This window comes from Rhinopithecus bieti, unplaced genomic scaffold (genome assembly GCF_001698545.2).
Source record: "Rhinopithecus bieti isolate Rb0 unplaced genomic scaffold, ASM169854v2 scaffold_84002, whole genome shotgun sequence".
Lineage (NCBI taxonomy): Eukaryota > Metazoa > Chordata > Mammalia > Primates > Cercopithecidae > Rhinopithecus > Rhinopithecus bieti.
This window is the reverse complement of record NW_016841755.1, coordinates 948,541-966,288: the sequence shown is the minus strand read 5'-3', so window position 1 is coordinate 966,288 and position 17,748 is coordinate 948,541. Positions and strand designations below refer to the sequence as shown.

Genomic DNA, 17,748 nt, shown 5'->3' with positions numbered 1-17,748 from the left:
CCTCGTGATCCGCCCGTCTCGGCCTCCCAAAGTGCTGGGATTACAGGCTTGAGCCACCGCGCCCGGCCGATTTATTTATTTTTTTTAAAGACTATATACCAAGCAGAGTAACAATCTGAATTGAAAGGGATTTTTGTCTCTTTCAGCCTTTTGTCTTTAAGATAAATCCCATCTATAGTACCCTATTCAAGTGGTCATCCAAGGTCTGCTTGAATAACTCTTTGTTCTCAGTCTCTAAACCTCTGGTCAAATGACTTAAATTGCTATAGACAGCTCAATTGTACTGAAATGACTTACACACAAATTTACTTTTATGATGATGGCAGATTTTGCTTTAATTTGATGGAAAATACATGATATTCATACTGCATAAGAATAAAAAATAGGTGAAGCTATTCAAATTTGACACAGGAATATTCTGTATCATGAAATCATATGAACATCCACACATAGCATTTATAAGATTTGATTTTGTTCATTTAAACAAATAAATAGCAATTTAATGCACACCAATGTCAAAGTGCAGTACACATGACAAACAAACACAAAGGTAGCACTGGTCTCGATAAAATGACACATATTATAAATTATTTTACTAACTTGACTTATATCTGTCTAGACTGCCCACACGAGGCCGAATGTACAAAGCATTTTAAACAGCTTCAATGAGGTATAATTGACACACAAAAACGTCCATTTGGTAAGTTTTGTTATTGATGAAACTCTGCCACCATCAAGATAATGAACACAATCATCACCCCAAAAAGGACTCCTTTTAACTTCCCGGTTCCCCGTTCGTCCCTTTGTCAAGCCACCACGCTTTCTGTCACCATTATATTAGTTAGCATTTCCTAGAAATGTATGTACCTACATACTTATGGTATGAATTCTCTACTGTCTGGACTCTTTCTCTCAGCATCATTATTTTCTGACTCATCCATGCTACTATGAGTATAAATACTTCATTTATTTTCGTTGCAGAGCAGTATTCCATTACACCGGTGTACCAAGTTTGATTATCCATTTGTCTACTGAAGGACATTTGGGTTGTTTCCATTTTTGGCTACTACAACAAATAAATCTTCTCTGAGCCTTCACATGCAGTCATTATATGAACATATATTTCCTCATCCCTTGGGTAAATCCTGGACGATGATAGGTATATGTCTATAATACGGTAGGTATACATTTTGTTTTGTAAGAAACTGCCACACTGTTTCACAAAGTGGTCTGAACATTTTACATTCCTACCAGCTATGTATGACTTGCTTCAAATCCCCGCCAACGCTTGTTGTAGTCAACGCTTTACACCTGCATTCCTCCGAGGGTGCAGAGGATCTTTCCATGTGCTCACCTGCCATACCTTTATATTCTTTGGGGAAGTATCTGCTTCAACTTTTTGACTTATTTTTAAATGGTTGTTTGCTTTCTCAGGATTGTGTTTTGAAAGTTCTTTACATATTCTGGATAAAAATTATTTATAAAATTGGTCATTTATATATACTTTCTCTGTCATTTATCTTAAGTCTGTTTACAGTGCCTTTTAAAGAGAAGTTTTACTTTACAAAGTTTTCAATTTATCAACATAATTTTTCAGGTTCTTTTTTATTTTATAAATCAGGCTACTGATGTCGTATCAAAGAAATCATTGATAATCCAAAGTCAGAAATAATTTTCACCTATGTTTTCTTCTAGAATTTATATAGTCTTAAGTTTGACATTTAGATTATGATCATTTTGAGTTAATTTTTGTATACGGTACAAAGTATGGGTCAAAGTTCATTTTCATTGCACATAGATAGCCAACTGCTCCAACATAGAACGTTGAAAAAACTAAATTGCCTTTGCTCCTTTAAAAAAAAAAAAAACAAAAAACAAGAAACAATTCACCATGTAGTATCGGTCTATTTCTGTAATCTCCATTGTCTTCCAGTGATAAACATTTGACTATCTTGAAGCCAATACCAGAAGAGCTTCGTTATTGCAACTTCATAAGAAGTCTTGACATCAAGAAGTGTAAATCCTCCTATCTTTCTCAATGTTGGTGACTTATTTCAAGCCTTTGAATTTCCATATAAATTTTAATATCAGCTTGTCAACATCTTTAAGAAAAATAGCCTGATGGAATTGGGTTGATCGATGACAATGAAATGGAAATCCTAATAATATTAAATTGTCTGATCTATAAACTTGGTACATCGCTCTGTTCAGGTGTTCTTCAATTTCTCTCAGTAGTGTTCTGACATTTCCACCATTAGGGTTTCACACATCATTTGTTAAATTTGTCTTTAAATATGGTGGCTTATTTAAAAACAATTGACAAATAGATGCACCGGTCTATTTTTGGATGCCATTCTGTTCTATTGGTCTGTGTGCCATCTTTATACCCGCAAAATACTATTATGATTATGGTAGCTGTATAAATAAGACTTAGGTAGGCAGTATAAATCTTCTACTTTTCAAAATATAAGTCTAAGTGGTCAAGCAATTTAAACATTTTGTTCAAAATTAGCTGGGCACGGTGGCGGGCGCCTGTAGTCCCAACTACTCAGGAGGCTGAGGCAGGAGAATGGCGTGAACCCGGGAGGCGGAGCTTGCAGTGAGCTGAGATCGTGCCACTGCACTCCAGCCTGGGCGACAGAGCGACACTCCGTCTCAAAAAGAAAAAAAACGAAAACAAAAACAAAAAAAGATTTTGTTCATTATGCAAATTCACAAATATATTCTGATGTCTCCTTATTCCATTCAATCTAAGTGTTTATAAAATGTTTTGGCCTTATAACTCACTGCTCTTTTGTTTATTATAATAGTGTTGGTAGGTGTCCTCAAACTATTCATTTTTTCATAGATTCTGCTGATATTTGAAGTGGGGTAAAAGGATGACATCATGAACTCCACTGCCTAAGTCAATGGTATAAATTAAAGGTCATCTAAGATCTCTGAGCTTCATTTTCTTGGTTTCGTAGTTTAACATAACCTCTTTAAAAACTCTGTTTAATGTAGCTCATTTTATTTAAACTTACATGAAAATCTTTATGTGACAAAATTTAAATTTAAAACAATCCTTCTAAAGAATAATGTCATATATATTCTCTACAGTTCACATTAACCTAGTATTATATTGTAATAAATTATAAATGGTCTTTTCATATTTCCTTTGACCATACAATAGATTACACTGTGTAATATTAAGCGAGTTTGAATTATATTATACAGGATGACAGGGAAAAATATAATGCTACAAAAATATCACAGTACATAAAATCCTATGCTAAGCAAGGCTCACACAACTGAGCTCTTGATAGTTTAAGTCCATGTCAATTTATACCACCACAGATTATTCAAATTTGTATATAATAGTTAATTTGTAACTCATCAATCAGATACATGTTCAACACTATCACTCTAATACATAATTTGGTAATTCTTCTTCTCTTTTATGGGGAATTTCTTTGCGAAAATACACTACAGAAATATAGAAGGAGTTTTGTATTTGTTAGTCTCAATATGTAGACAAAAATATAGACCTGACTTCTAGATTGTAAAGTTTGAAAGAAAATATCACACATTTGAAATAAGAATTTAAATTTGCTAAACATTTGCTAATGGTTTGAAGATGACATACATTATATGAAAAGATATATACCTGTTAAGGAAAAACTGATGGCAGACTGATCAAACAGGTTTGGTGCATATTGGTAAAAGCGCTGCTTTGAAATCCTTTGTCATTTCAAAGGCAAAAGAATGCATAAATCTAAGTAATATATTGACTACTCTCAAACAATGTTACCTGTAGGCCAACAGGGCTACCTGTACATGTGCTTTTCCAAAAAGCAGAACAAGGATGAAATTTCCTTTCCTCCTATTTCCCTCTTACATAACAGTACCTATTAGTTTAAATTGTGTCGCTTTTCCGTTACAAGCAGTGATCTTGGCTCAAATCACCATTAAGAAACCTACTGCATCTCAGGCCCCATTGATAAGGAAAGCCAGAGGATGAACAGCAGAAGGGCTGTTGTCATAGTGCAGTGTCCTTTGTGTGTCAACTGTCCGTCAGACGGGCTGACCGCGTCTCATGGAAACACACACTCACATTCCTCTGGGCGGGCTGGTGGTTATTAAGCTGCCCGAGACTGTTCAACCACACGTGAGGATCTGCTCCTGTGCCCTTGAATCAAGGGTCCCTGACAGGTGATAAAAGTAAATCTCAGAATGGAAGATGTTTTGTGTCAGCTCCCTGGACAGTCTGTATTGCGGTGAGGAATTATTTACACCATTTGGAGCACTTTTGATACCTATCCCTTTCCAAGCTGATTATAATTTGCGTGGGTACTCTGTGGTAAAAAGGTAAACCATGTCAAAGAGGAATACATCAGAGAAATATAGATTTCAAGTGCACCATACAAGTCTGGCCTTGGGGGAAAAAGGTTGTGTGTTGCTTAAACATTTTAAATCCAGCATAAAAGTTAAGTGCCTAGACTGAGTTGTGCTTAGCTGTTTTGTTGAAGCAAACGGTCTTAAGAACTGACTTTGGTGTGGAAGAATCATGTTTGATTTGTGCTACAGAGGCAGATAAATGCCAAAAAGACAGATACCTCTGTCTGTGAGACATTGTCCTATATGGTATAAAGTTAATAGCAAGGTAATAAGGAGCCTCTGGACCTGACATAAAATATAAAGTTGTGCCAGCTCAGTGCAGGCTTCCTGATCGATCTTATCACTGGGAATGCCCATGATCACAGCATTCCTGTCTCCACTGCGATGGGCACTGACCTGACCACTGGCAGAGATGGCACAGCAGTCTGTTGTTCCCTGGGGAACAACCAGGTGGGACAAGGTGAACTTCAATGGCATTTAAACAGTAACAATTTGAGCACTGATAAAATGAAAACATTAAGAATAAAAAAGCCCTCAAGAGCATACTGTTACCATAACTATTTCCCATTTCCAACTTCATCACAACAGTGGTCAAGAACAATTGCCACTAACTGGGCCCCCCTCCTGTCATCTCTTATGCTGAATCCTTAAGCCAGTGGATTAAAATCATGCATGCACAGATGGCTTCTATAAACTTAAAATGGACCTTGTTTCAAAGTTTAGTTTATGTTTCCAACATTATGCTAACCATTGAATTTCCCATTAACTCAATAATTCATACCCCTTTTGAAAATCTGAATGATATTCACACATCTAAAAGGAATGGCTGGCATTAGTTTGCATTGATCTTGCAAATGCCATATTGGGCAATGAAGCTACTTGTACCTAACTTGTTAAATACAACATATCAAGAATCATTAATGTACCATAAATCACACATTTTATGTATTTTAATTTCATGCCATTTTGAGTATGACTGACAAACTTAACCATTCTAGTGAGACCTAAAGAAAAGTAGGACATTTAGTTACCCATTTTGTCATCAAGTGACTTATCATCTGAACTAGGACACATTTTTGAGTAAAAAGTGGTTCCATTAATAATTACAAGAAACTACCATAAATCAGCACTGTCCTAGGCACACATAAATTAGTATTATGAAAATAATTACTCATAAGACCCATTAGATTATATAAAGTAGGTAATACAATTTGATAAATGTTTAACACTTTTCATCCTTAAGTGTTCCTGATATGGTTTGGCTGGGTCGCCACCCAAATCTCATCTTAAATTCCCACATGTTATGGGAGAGACCTGGTGGGAGGTAACTGAATCATGGGAGCAGGTCTTCCTCGTGCTGTTCTCCTGATAGTGAATAAGTCTCACAAGACCTGATGGTTTTAAAAAGGGGAGTTTCCCCGTGCAAGCTCTCTTCTCTTGTCTGTCGCCACGTAAGACGTGCCTTTCACCTTCCACCATGATTGTGAGGTCTCCCCAGCCAAGTGGAACTGTTAAGTCCAACAAACTGCTTTCTTTTGTAAACTGCCCAGTCTCGGGTATGTGTTTATCAGCAGTGTGAAAATGGACTAATACAGCTCCTAATCAAGGAATCTACTTTATTTCAATGAATCACCAAAAATGCACATCACGGAGAAAAGAAAGTCCTCTACAATGACCGTAATTAACTCTTATGTTGCTTTTTGATGTCTTCTATTTTTAATACCAAGAACAATTGAAACAGCATTGACTTCAAATCCTATCACAGATGGATTGACAGACAGGAGGGTGGGGAGGGAGACAGGGAGATAGGCAGAGAGACAGAGAGGAAGGGAGGGGGGTAGACATGTAGCTAGTGAAATAGGGAGGCGGGTGATTAGCTACTAGGTGGGTAGAGAGAATGACTGAGAGGGAGTCTGGCTGACAAAGACTCCCCATTTTCCACCCACGAGGCCTAAGGCAGAGATTTGCCAACAGAGAAGATAGTCTCCTGTATCTTTGGAAGCCAACCTGCTGTTTTACTTCTACTTAACATGAATTTACTGAGGGTACCTGCTTCTTGAAATATGGAATATGTCTACATTTTAAATATATAAAAACAGATGATTTAAAATCGTATGTTATTCGACTAGAATTATCTGTAGACCTTCAAGTGCACAGATTTTACAAAAATTAAAAAGGAAAGTAATTGATGACATCAAGAACTGAGGTTGGGGTGTCTGCCGCCTTGCCATCCTCTCTGCAGAGAAGGGGCCAGTGCAGACGCGGAACTGACCTGTGTGCTGCCGGCGATGCTTGGTGAGGGCGTGGCGGGTCCCGCCGGCAAAGCCGCAGAGGTCACACAGAAACGACTTCTCGCCTGTTGCAACAATAAACAGATGAGGGACTGCAGAGGTCACAGATCATTAAAACATATCTATCAAGGCTTTCAGGGTTACTAATTCCTCCAATCAAATGTTTCCATGTAAATATGTCAAATGGGAATGAAATTACCACTGCGGTTTATTGACTGTGATAAAATCTGAAAAGCACCACTGAACATAATTACATACTTGTCAGACCCATAAAAATTAGCTTTATTATCAATGGAATGGTTTTGTACAACTTCATTTCTGGTAGATGTCTTCCAGATGGGGCTGCTTTATGCACTTGAACAGTTTTTATGCATATCCTGATTTTTTACAATTCCCATACATCTGGCCTTTCTGAGCTGGGTAAAGATTGCTTGGAATAGTTAATATACAGTATATATGGTTCTGCTTAAAGAAAACAGATTGAATTTTCCACCAACTCAAGGATATTGAATTGGTTCTACCTGATTCTATTAGGGTCTTCCTTAATCACTTCCTTCTTAATAATATGAATTAAATGGTTTCCTTGAACATGCTGAAGATCCCAAGTAACAATAAAATCTATATTAGTACCAATAGCAATTCCATGCTGTTTATGTTTCTTGCTTTTACAGCATAAAAAAGAAAGTCTAGGGATTGCTAAAGAAATTGTACAAAAATTCATACTATTCGTCTTTAATGATAGCTCTGGATTGGAAACCTTTGCAATACTTAGGGACAGATTTGGCAGACTTAGTATTTGTTAAATGTGTGCAAATGCTCATTTTTTTAAGCACTTTTACACAAGCTAACATTTGCCCTACAGTTTATAAATGCAATCTATCTTTCCACTGCAGCATATTTAGGCAGTAAGTGCTGGCCAGCTAGGCAGATCATCCCATAAGACTCACAAAGAAAGGCAAAACAGAAGAAAAATGCCAACCTTAGAGAGATTCAGTGAAATTATAAAATGCTTTTCCAGAAATAAAATAAATCATTTGTATCTATCTTTACCTACTTTACTCATTTAGACATTTAATGCAACAAGTCTTTCAAGAGTTTGGCCAGAGTCAGGCTGTGTTGTTCCCAATCACTTTGGTATATCATAATAGAAACTTAACTTGTGGCATTTTGGAAATTATAATTGCCTTTTTAAGGTTCTAATAAATAGCACATATAGGGAGAATAACTTCAGTCATCAAAAGAGGCTTCCCTTTACTTAACATTACTGGCTTTTCTACTTTCAATGAACACATATACTTCAAGAGAGTTTTAACCAAATTACGCTTAATCTAATTTCGTAAGGGTATGTTAAAATGTTCATTATTATCATTTTAAAAATAAGGCTGAATTTAAACATTTTGCTATCTTTAGTTTCCTATTTTGCAGCTAAGTTTATTCCTTGGTATTATTATTTCAATATAGAAAGAATAGAGTAGATGGGCTGTAAAGAATAGTTTAATTATAATCACTCATTTAATTATTTAATCGATCTGAAATAAATCTTTCTAACTAGCTGTATTATCAATTAAATAACACTGAAAGTAGACTTTTTTTAATCCCACAAGACAATTTGCTCGTTAATATTAAGACGGTTTTCTATGCTGAGGCAAAATCGTTCCCTCCAATCAATTCCTCGTTGCGGGTCCGTGGGTGCTGCCTGCTGTGCGTATGAGGAGTGTGTGTGCAGCACCACACACGCATCGGGTGGTGTGTGCTAGTGGCAGTGTCTGTGCCATATCATTCAATAAGCAACATTTCTAATGAGGAAAGCGCAATCTTAAGACTTTTGGATTCAAGTATTCTTCCTTTCTGTCATTTATGAACTTCTTTGTGGCCTGCATCTTGTGAAATAAAAACATGAACAAGCATAGAAAATCCCTCTTAAGATTTATATTTTCTACATGCATAGATGCTGCATATTTACATACATGCTGTATATATTTTTATTCCTTTCCCTATTGTAAGATTTATACATACAAAAACACAAAATTATTAATTTTCTATGTGATTTGATTCTCAATACATTAGTGACCTTGATTTTTTTATGTGTACGATTTTATTTAGGATGTTAGTCTCCAATGGATATCATATTTACCTAGGTGGCTTGACTTGTTTTCATTCTAAACTCAATTTTCACTTGCCTTTTTTTTTTTTTTGGAGTGGGTTGGGGTGTTAGGGTTGATCAGCAGCCAAACGGAGTGTTTTTTGAGAAAAAAAATTTTAAGAAAAAAACTAAAGGTAAAATGTCCTGAATTTAGAGGGGTTCATTCAGCATGCCCTATTTATATGATAGCAGAGATATAATGGGAGACTTCTTTTTGTAACAACTTGAATTAGTTTCAAGTGTGCCATTTTGCATTCAAATGTAGAAAGACATGGAAACTAATCCTTTATTTTCTATTAGAAAACAGCCACTGTCCCCTATCTCTCATTATGGTGCAGACTACAAGACCTAACAACAAAAATCTATATTATTGATCCAGCCAAGTCTCCACAATTATTCTTTAGAAGGAAACGCCGACGATAAATTACATCTGCACTGGCTTTTCATCTGCTGTTCGATATAAGTGATCTCTCAGGGCAGGCTGGAGACCTTAAATCGTCAACACCCTTGTCAAGGAAGCTAAGGAGGCCTGGGCTTCCCACAAACTGCTTGAGAAGAACTTTTAACCTATAATTTCTAACAATAATATAAAATTCTTGGCAATCAGAAGAACATTTTGGAATGCTGATTAAAATTTATTATTATTTTTTTCCCTGAAACAAAATACATTCTGAGAGGTGTAAAGAGAAAGAAGACCAAAAAAATATCAAACAGCTCACAGGAATGCGGCCATAGTGCTATAGAGACTCAAATATAAGCTTGTGAGGAAGTTTTGAGCCCACTAGACTTAGACTATGAAAAAGAAATCACAAACATCACCATAGGGTCTTACTGGGATTTACATTTACAAGGGACCAACTGGGAGTTCTGGGACCACCCCTACCAAAGATGCACTCTCAGTGTTGCTTCACCTGTCAATTCACGGAAATTCCACACCCTCTGTTACATGTTCTGATGTGAAATGTACGTGAATTTGAACATTTTTAATAATTTCCAAAAAAATTACAGTAGCTAAATGCGGATTAGTGTCTTTGTATCAATTATCAAAAACTCTTGGATCTGATAGTATCCTCCTCAGGAAAAAAACATTAATTTGACAACATATGGAAATTCGTTTACATCAGTAACAAAACACAAGACTAATTCTCTTTGAAAACTTAAACTCTCCATATGACCTTCCATAAAGATCTTCTAAAAAGATGCGTTAAACACATACAAATATATATATATACACATACACCCACCATAAATGAGTTTCTAAATATAAACTTATTTTATGTAAACATATTCACACACAAGCACAAATGTCACTTTAAAATTGCCTTCTCCCTGAAAAATAATGAAATGATACCATACCTATAAATATATAATTACCACAGTCTTAAAGCAGGACATCATTTCCATTGATTACTATGAAGATGGGGGTAATTAATGCCTCTGTTCCCACAGTCCACCCAGTCTACCTCTGCCCAGCCTCATGGGACAGGAAGGCGGCGCGGCACACCTGTGTGCGTCCTGTAGTGGTCTTTCATTGCGGAGGCTGTGAGGAATGAGTAATGGCACGTGGGCCAGGTACATTTAAACGGCTTTTCTCCCGTGTGGAGTTTCATGTGGTTGTTCAGGGCCCACTTCTCTGTGAAACTTCTATCACATAAGTGGCATGTAAATTTCCTGCATGAAGGAGAGAGAAAACAATGTAAATATGGCCCGCATACCAGCACCGAAGGCCCCAGGCAGTGCGTGTGCGAACCCTGAGGTGCGGTGCGCATGCAGCCTCTGCGAGGAGCACTGCAGGCCTGGTCTGTCATGTCTGTATAACCAGGCATTGATTTTTCTGTCGAGGCCTGGCACCTCAGCCATTTATTCTCTGCTTTGCGGTTGGGCCCAACGGGTTTGAAAAATTCTGTTACAGTCCAGTCACCCCTGAGGCAAAAGTGAGAATAGATTTCACCTGTACAGGCCTACACCACTTATCCAGGGCATGGGCTGTCAGAGCAAAGGCTAAATGAAATGCTATCCATACTCAACCACTCAGACAAGCCCTGCTGTCTGCTGCTGTGCGGCTAGTACGGCTGGAGCAGGGACTCTCCTGCACGCACCCAGCGGCCCCGCACCACTACGCTGCAGGGAAGAAAAGACAAACCCCAAAGGTGTTTCCTGAACCAGGGGTCCTTCTGTGTGACCATGTGGGTTCATAAAAAGGTTCCTTTGATAGGAATAAAACTAGATCATAACTATGCATTTTTATAAAATCAGTCTTTGAGAAAAATAAACCTTAACTATTTCCACTATGAAAAAAAAATACTGAAGATAACAAATTAGTACTCATACAATATTTCAGGTTTACCATTTAAGACTTTATAATACCTTTAATAATAAAGGAACTCTGAACCATCAGCAGAACCTTAAATACTTCCTCCGTTTGATCTTCTGCCCCTGTTCAATTGCATTCATGAAATAGTTGCTAACATTTACTTTATATTTCCAATATGAGCTTACAACAATCCCTGTATCTAATAAAATACTGTCCAGTCAATTCAGAATAATGAACAGTCAAAAGCAAAGTAAAACTCAATAATCAACAGTAAAATATTATAACGAGTTGACAGGCACGATGCCACAAAAGATACCGTCTGGCAACTTGGGTTGGCTATCATAAATTTTAGCATTTTAATGCAATCAGAACTATGAGTTTAATAATATCTGTGCTTTAAATTATGATATGAATAAGGAGATGTTGAGTGTATATTTTCACATAGTCTTTAACCATGCTTTTACAAATTTCCTTAGCCCCATGACGGCTGATAAAGAATTCCAGGGTCCAAATAATTAACTTTCCTATTTTGAGACAAATGTGAATTACCTTAACAAATTCATCACTTGGAATATCATAGATTTCTATGAATCAAATTATAAAATTGTCTTTTATAAAATCTCTCTTTTATTCTATATATTTTTAAAATGTAGCTCTTAAATGTAATAGAAATAAAAATAGTTAAATACTTAAGAATTGCTATCTAAGTTAAATGCTTCATTAATATTAAAATTGCCAATTTATTTATCTATATAATATATGTAAAGAGAGACATTTACACCCATTAACATGGACTAACTTTGAAATTACTGTATCATTGGATCGGTGCTTACTAGTACTAGAGAATGACAAATATAACTGAATACTTGGAAATGCACTGTAAAAAATATCATGTCCGTATATCTCTTTGACAGGTCTTCATGCATTTAACATTTCAAAACCATGACAGGGATCTTATTTCCAAGATAAATTCCCCTATCTACTTATTTCTTCATGTATTTATTGTGGCTCTAACCTTCTCCTACAAGAAACAAATAAGGAGGTTAAGTAGATACTATCTTTTAACAAATAGTTTCTCCACACTGTATTACAACTTTATGAATGACAAAATAAATCCCTCATTTTTAAATCTACTGTGATGTACATTTAACAAAATTACATCTATGAAACCTCAATATATGTACTCTATTATTCCTATGTAATAAAAATGTTAAACTAAAGCTTGTGCCTGTCGTGAAATGACAAAAGCCAGATAACAAAGAACTAAGACTACCACTTGACTTTCAGAAAACCTCATGTGTTCTACAATTTGCTTTACGAAAATAAATAAGTTCATTCTGGCACTTCAAAAAGAACCGGTATTACCTATGTGAACTGTCCTTATAAAGATCAAGACGTACTTAACAATGGGGTGTTTCCTGGAACTACACAAATTCTGAGTCTCAAATATTCTAAAATATTTGCCTTCACACAGCAACTCAGTAAGACCTCTACCATTACCCAAGGGTCCTGGTCCTCCTGGGGACCAACAGGAAGTCTATCACGAGGAACCTCCCGGGCGAAACCTGAGCTAATAATGCATACAGCTCTGTCTTGCCGGGTGAACCCTGCAAGAAGAGGGACATCAGTGTGTGTTCTGGCTGGACAGCAGAAACACCTGAACACCCACTGTCCCCAACCCACTGTTCCACATAGCACAGAGAAATCAAAGGAAGAGAGGAGTCAGGTTTGGCTTTCAAGGAAATTACAGGCTACTAAGAGAAAAATCATTCACAAAAATAAACTTAATGCCAGAAAAAAAATTAAAATGCCATTATACATTTAAAAGAAGAGCAATTAGCAGGGCAGACAGATAAGAGAAGGCTTCCCAGAGGCGGCATTTAATTTAGACATTTAAAAATAGGTGACAACTGGAAATGCAGAGCTAGCTGGGAGGGTGTCAGAGACGGGAGATGCACAGTCCCAGGGCTAGGAGGCAAAGGTGCTGACAGGCCTCGCTGGCTGTGGCTCCTCCTCGCCTGCCACCCCCACGAAGATGCCCCTCCAGGCACCAGGGATAGGGCCAAGACCTGTGGCTTACCCGAGGCTGATTCAATGTTTTCAATGCTTTTCTATCCCCATGTGGTGGACTTCCCGGAGAGATTTCTTGCATAACTGAATTTACAGTGTATTAAAGAGGTCTGTTTTGCAAAAGTTCGCTAGTGAAGATTGTTTTATAGGTCAGTCAGGTGAAGGATGTACAAGGATGAATAATTAGTAATTACGTAACGATTACCATCTAAGAGGGTATATAACACAAGCACGCATAAGAATATGATGGTATATGATTCACCCTTGTTCTTGCGGCCCAGAAAATTGAAGCCCAGAAGAGAGAGCTGGGCTTCAACACCATTTGCAGTTCTTAGGTAACAGAGCGACTCTACAATGCTTACTACAAGCTCAAAACGCCAAACAGTGCTACCAGAATTGAAATGAAAAAGGGCAATTTCTTATCTTCCCTTTCCTTGGACTTTACTAGATGTTTCTCTTGGATATAAAGAGATCTTAAAGGTTTCAAAAGGAAAAAAAGTCACAAGCAAAAGAAATCAAAATGGATCCAGACTCCTCAAGAGCAACATGGGTAAACATTAAATGTTCTACATAATACCTTTAGTGTCCACTCAGCAGGTGTTTTCATTCCAGAGTTCCTGGGACTGAGATGTCTATTACACTAAACTTCTGGAATAAGGCCCTTTCTCATGCAGGTAGCTACGACATGGAAGTCAAGAGTTAGTTAGTCTTCTAGCATAAATTTAAAAGAATTCCTTGTTTTTTTTTTTTTTTTTAAGAGCCAGGGTCTTACCCTGTCACCTAGGCTGGAGGGCAGTGGCATGATCATCGCTCACTGCAGCCTCGGGACCTCCTGGGTACAAGCAGTCCTCCTGTTGGGATTACAGGCTTGAGCCATCTCGCCTGGCAGGATTTCTAAATTAACTAAGGGGTTCCTAAAATTCTAAGCACTTTTTCTAGTATTCTTGAAATATTTATGAGAGGTTTCTTTCTTCAATACTATGTGTGTTGTTTTTTCATTAGCACCCTACCAAATGTGGGCTGACTCTGGCCTTAGCTCACCTACCTGCTAAAATCAGGGAGCAGAGGTGCAAGCCAGGGTGTTCAGCACATGCCAAAGTATTTCTTCTCTGAAATTCTCTCATTATATGATTGATAATAACAGAGCCAAAATGAAAATCCACATCTTCAGACTGAAAAATTTTGAAGACAGAATACTAAATATCCTCGTTGTCAGCTATATGACAATAACTAGAAACTCTCACCTGGTGTTGCCAGATGTCATGAATAAAGTTAATCTAAAGAATAAGTAGGGAACTGAATTATGATTATAGGATTAATAGCACTGTCCTAATAGATATTTCGGCCTTAGAGAAACTCTGTGTTAGAGCATTTTTCTATTTTTGAATGTCTAAATATCAGACAAGTTATGTCAAAATACATAATGTATAATTTCAGTTATATCTATAACCTTATGTTTCCATATTACTATGGTAAGTATCCTAAAAGGTGTTGTTTTACTAATCTTTTCAAAATACATTATTAAGTGTTACTTAAATTCTTTTGTATCCTTTAGGCAAAGTATTAATTCTGCTATTAAAAACTTAATGAAAAATCTGCACACATCTCACATATATAAAGATACAGGTATTTTAATAATCTCACATATACAAAGATACAGGTATTTTAATACAAGTGGTTTATTACTTTATTTTTTAACAGTAAGAGGAGTCACTAGGATATCTTTTCTTTTTTATTATGAGACGAAATCTCACTCTGTTGCCAGGCTGAAGTACAGTGTCCCGATCTCGGCTCACTGCAACCTCTGCCTCCCGGTTCAAGTGATTCCCCTGCCTCAGCTGGGACTAGAGGCATGCACCACCATGCCCAGCTATTTTTTTATATTTTAGTAGAGATAGGGTTTCACCATGTTGGCCACAACGGTCTCTATCTCCTGACCTCGTGATCCGCCTGCCTCAGCCTCCCAAAGTGCTGGGAAAACAGGTGTGAGCCACCGTGTCCGGCCAGTATATCTTTATGTTGTTTGCAAGTGTCACCAATGCAGGATAATTTTGGAGTATAATTGCTTTACAATGTTTTCTAAAGTTGAATATATCTGAGGTAAAGTTACCTTTCACCCCAGAAGGTCCAGTCTAGACGTACACTATTGAGAAGCTGTGCACGCATATGAGCATGCAAAAAATATCTCCCCTATTAAAATTTAAACAATCTTAAATATCCATCAGGTTGTGAGTAGACAAACAACGAATTTAATCACAGAATGGAATATTATAATACAGTGGAAATGAATAAACTAGGGCTACATTTATTAGTATGGATTTTTTAAAATCGCAAAAAGGTGATTGTATTAAAAAACAAGTTGGGTGTGAAACTCTATCATTTATATAAAATTTATATAAAATGTTGCAACAAAATAAACAGCATTAAATATCTAAACCTAGGTCGTCCCTGTGCAGAAGCATGAAGGTCTCATCACCATCACTGATCACTCTGCGGACGGGGGCAGGGCGGACACCGGGTGGGGGGGACCGGGGTGACTGCTGCACAGTGCTGACTGTAGTTCTAACACTTTGTTTTTAAAAAGAAAGAACTCTCCAGCCTGACCAATATACTGAAACCCGGTCTCTACTAAAAATACAAAAATTAGCTAGGCGTGGTGCCACGGGCCTGTAGGCCCAGCTACTCCGGAGGCTGAGGCAAGAGAATCTCTTGAACCCAGGAAACAGAGGTTGCAGTGAGTTGAGATCACACCACTGTACTCCAGCTTGGGCAGCAAAGTGAGACTCTGAGACTCTGTTTCCAAAAAAAAAAAAACAAGAAATTTGTAATAAATATGACTATATGTTAATATCTTCCAGAGTGCTTCCTTTATTTTTGAAAATTTTTGTTATTCAAAATATTTTAATTAAGACAATCAAATAATATCTTATCTTCTCTATATAACTTGGACGAGTCTTTTCAAATTAGTAGATGAGACAAATGCATATCTACAAAAGCCACACCAATGAGAAAGATCTGGTATGCTCCAAATGACATTTTAATAAAAGAGTGAGCTAAATTTTATCAAAGTATTTAAAAATTATGTGACCATTATCTTCTAAAACTCTGACAAAAAGGTGCTGATTGACTAAAATTACTGTAAAACTACACTAATGTTAAAATATGTAATTGACAGGTATTGCTTATCTTTTGAATAAACAAAATATAGAACTATGAAAACAATGCGAGATTTACATAATTCCTAGCAAAATAGCTCAATGTACTAATGAAGTTTATAACAATTTCTAGGTTGCTCAAAGACTTCCAATTTACAGGCAGTTTCTTTGAAATAAGAGCCTTTTTTAAAGGTAATAATTTAATAATTTATGATAATATACTAAGAGAGGGAATGAAAATGAATAGGTCTTTGCCTAGAAGCGTTCCCATCTGAATTTCTTCAGAGGTGCAAATGTACCTGAAAACAATCACTTTTGTGAAGAACGCAGCACACAGAAGGCACACAGGGACGAGCACTGCCGAGAGGCCACCATGCGCAACTGACTCACATGAGCGCAATGTGCTTAGAAAGTGTCCCAAAAGACCAGAAAGCAAAATGAAGACATTCACAAAACCCTGCCACAGTAACAAATTCCGTATCTACAAGCATCATAATTGTGAGATACTTACAGTATTTTGGGCCCAGGAAACATCTGAGTGAAATTACAATACTGCTTTTAGACTTTAAGTACACTTTCATATAACACGGACACTAGAACCACATTAAATATACCCAAATAATTCCACAGTAACCCTGTTCATCATATTTCTATGAAGTTTCAAAATACGATATCGTGCTTAAATTTAACACGCAACTTTAGATGGAAAATAAAAATTTCCCAATACTGTCTAGAAATTTAATCATCAAAAATGTACACTAATAGCTAAATAACAGTAACTGTGTTAAGACCACAGTCTTCTTTGACCATTTTCTTCCAAATATTTGTGTGTGTACATGTGTGTGTACAAAGGCTAAATAAAAACCTTGCTCAATGAATGAAGTTACATTCAGACACCAAAAATGTTCCCTGATAATACTAATATCGAGATCATCTAAGTTAGACTAGACTTTGAGAGTTCCTTGTTTCAGATTATATATAAAGTGTGAGCATAATTCATATTAAGAAGCCACAAAGACCTAAGAATAGAAAGGTTTCATTTACTAAATTCAACTCTGAAGGCTCCAGTGTGGTTTCAAGATGAAAGTTGAAAAACCTCCCCTGAGGGCTTTTAAACAGTTCACCAGGGAGTCTCCTACCTAAGCCAAGAGTCTTGAGTGCATGTTTGCCCCGAACAGGTGATAATTAGCCTAATTAACAGGCTAGATCCTTGTTAGCTAGTTGGAAAAGAAATTTAACCTCACCTCATGCCAAAGACTGTCATTTTTGTACCTCTTAACATATCACTCAGGTTCTAAAAGCTGTGAAACATATTTTCTAGCCCTTTCCATTCAATTCAAGGGTTAAAAAGCTTTTCGTCAAAATAACTTCTGGGAGGAGCATTAAGCAGAATATTAA

At 36.8% G+C, this 17,748-nt stretch overlaps 1 protein-coding gene across 1 annotated transcript in view; it reads right to left on the bottom strand.

Moving 5' to 3' along the window:
* ZNF407 (zinc finger protein 407) overlaps positions 1-17,748 on the bottom strand; it is a 478,257-nt gene that overhangs the window by 189,108 nt on the left and 271,401 nt on the right. Inside the window, 2 exon segments of the mRNA XM_017866127.1 lie at positions 6,650-6,733; positions 10,316-10,482. Coding sequence (XP_017721616.1) covers positions 6,650-6,733; positions 10,316-10,482 — 251 coding nt within the window.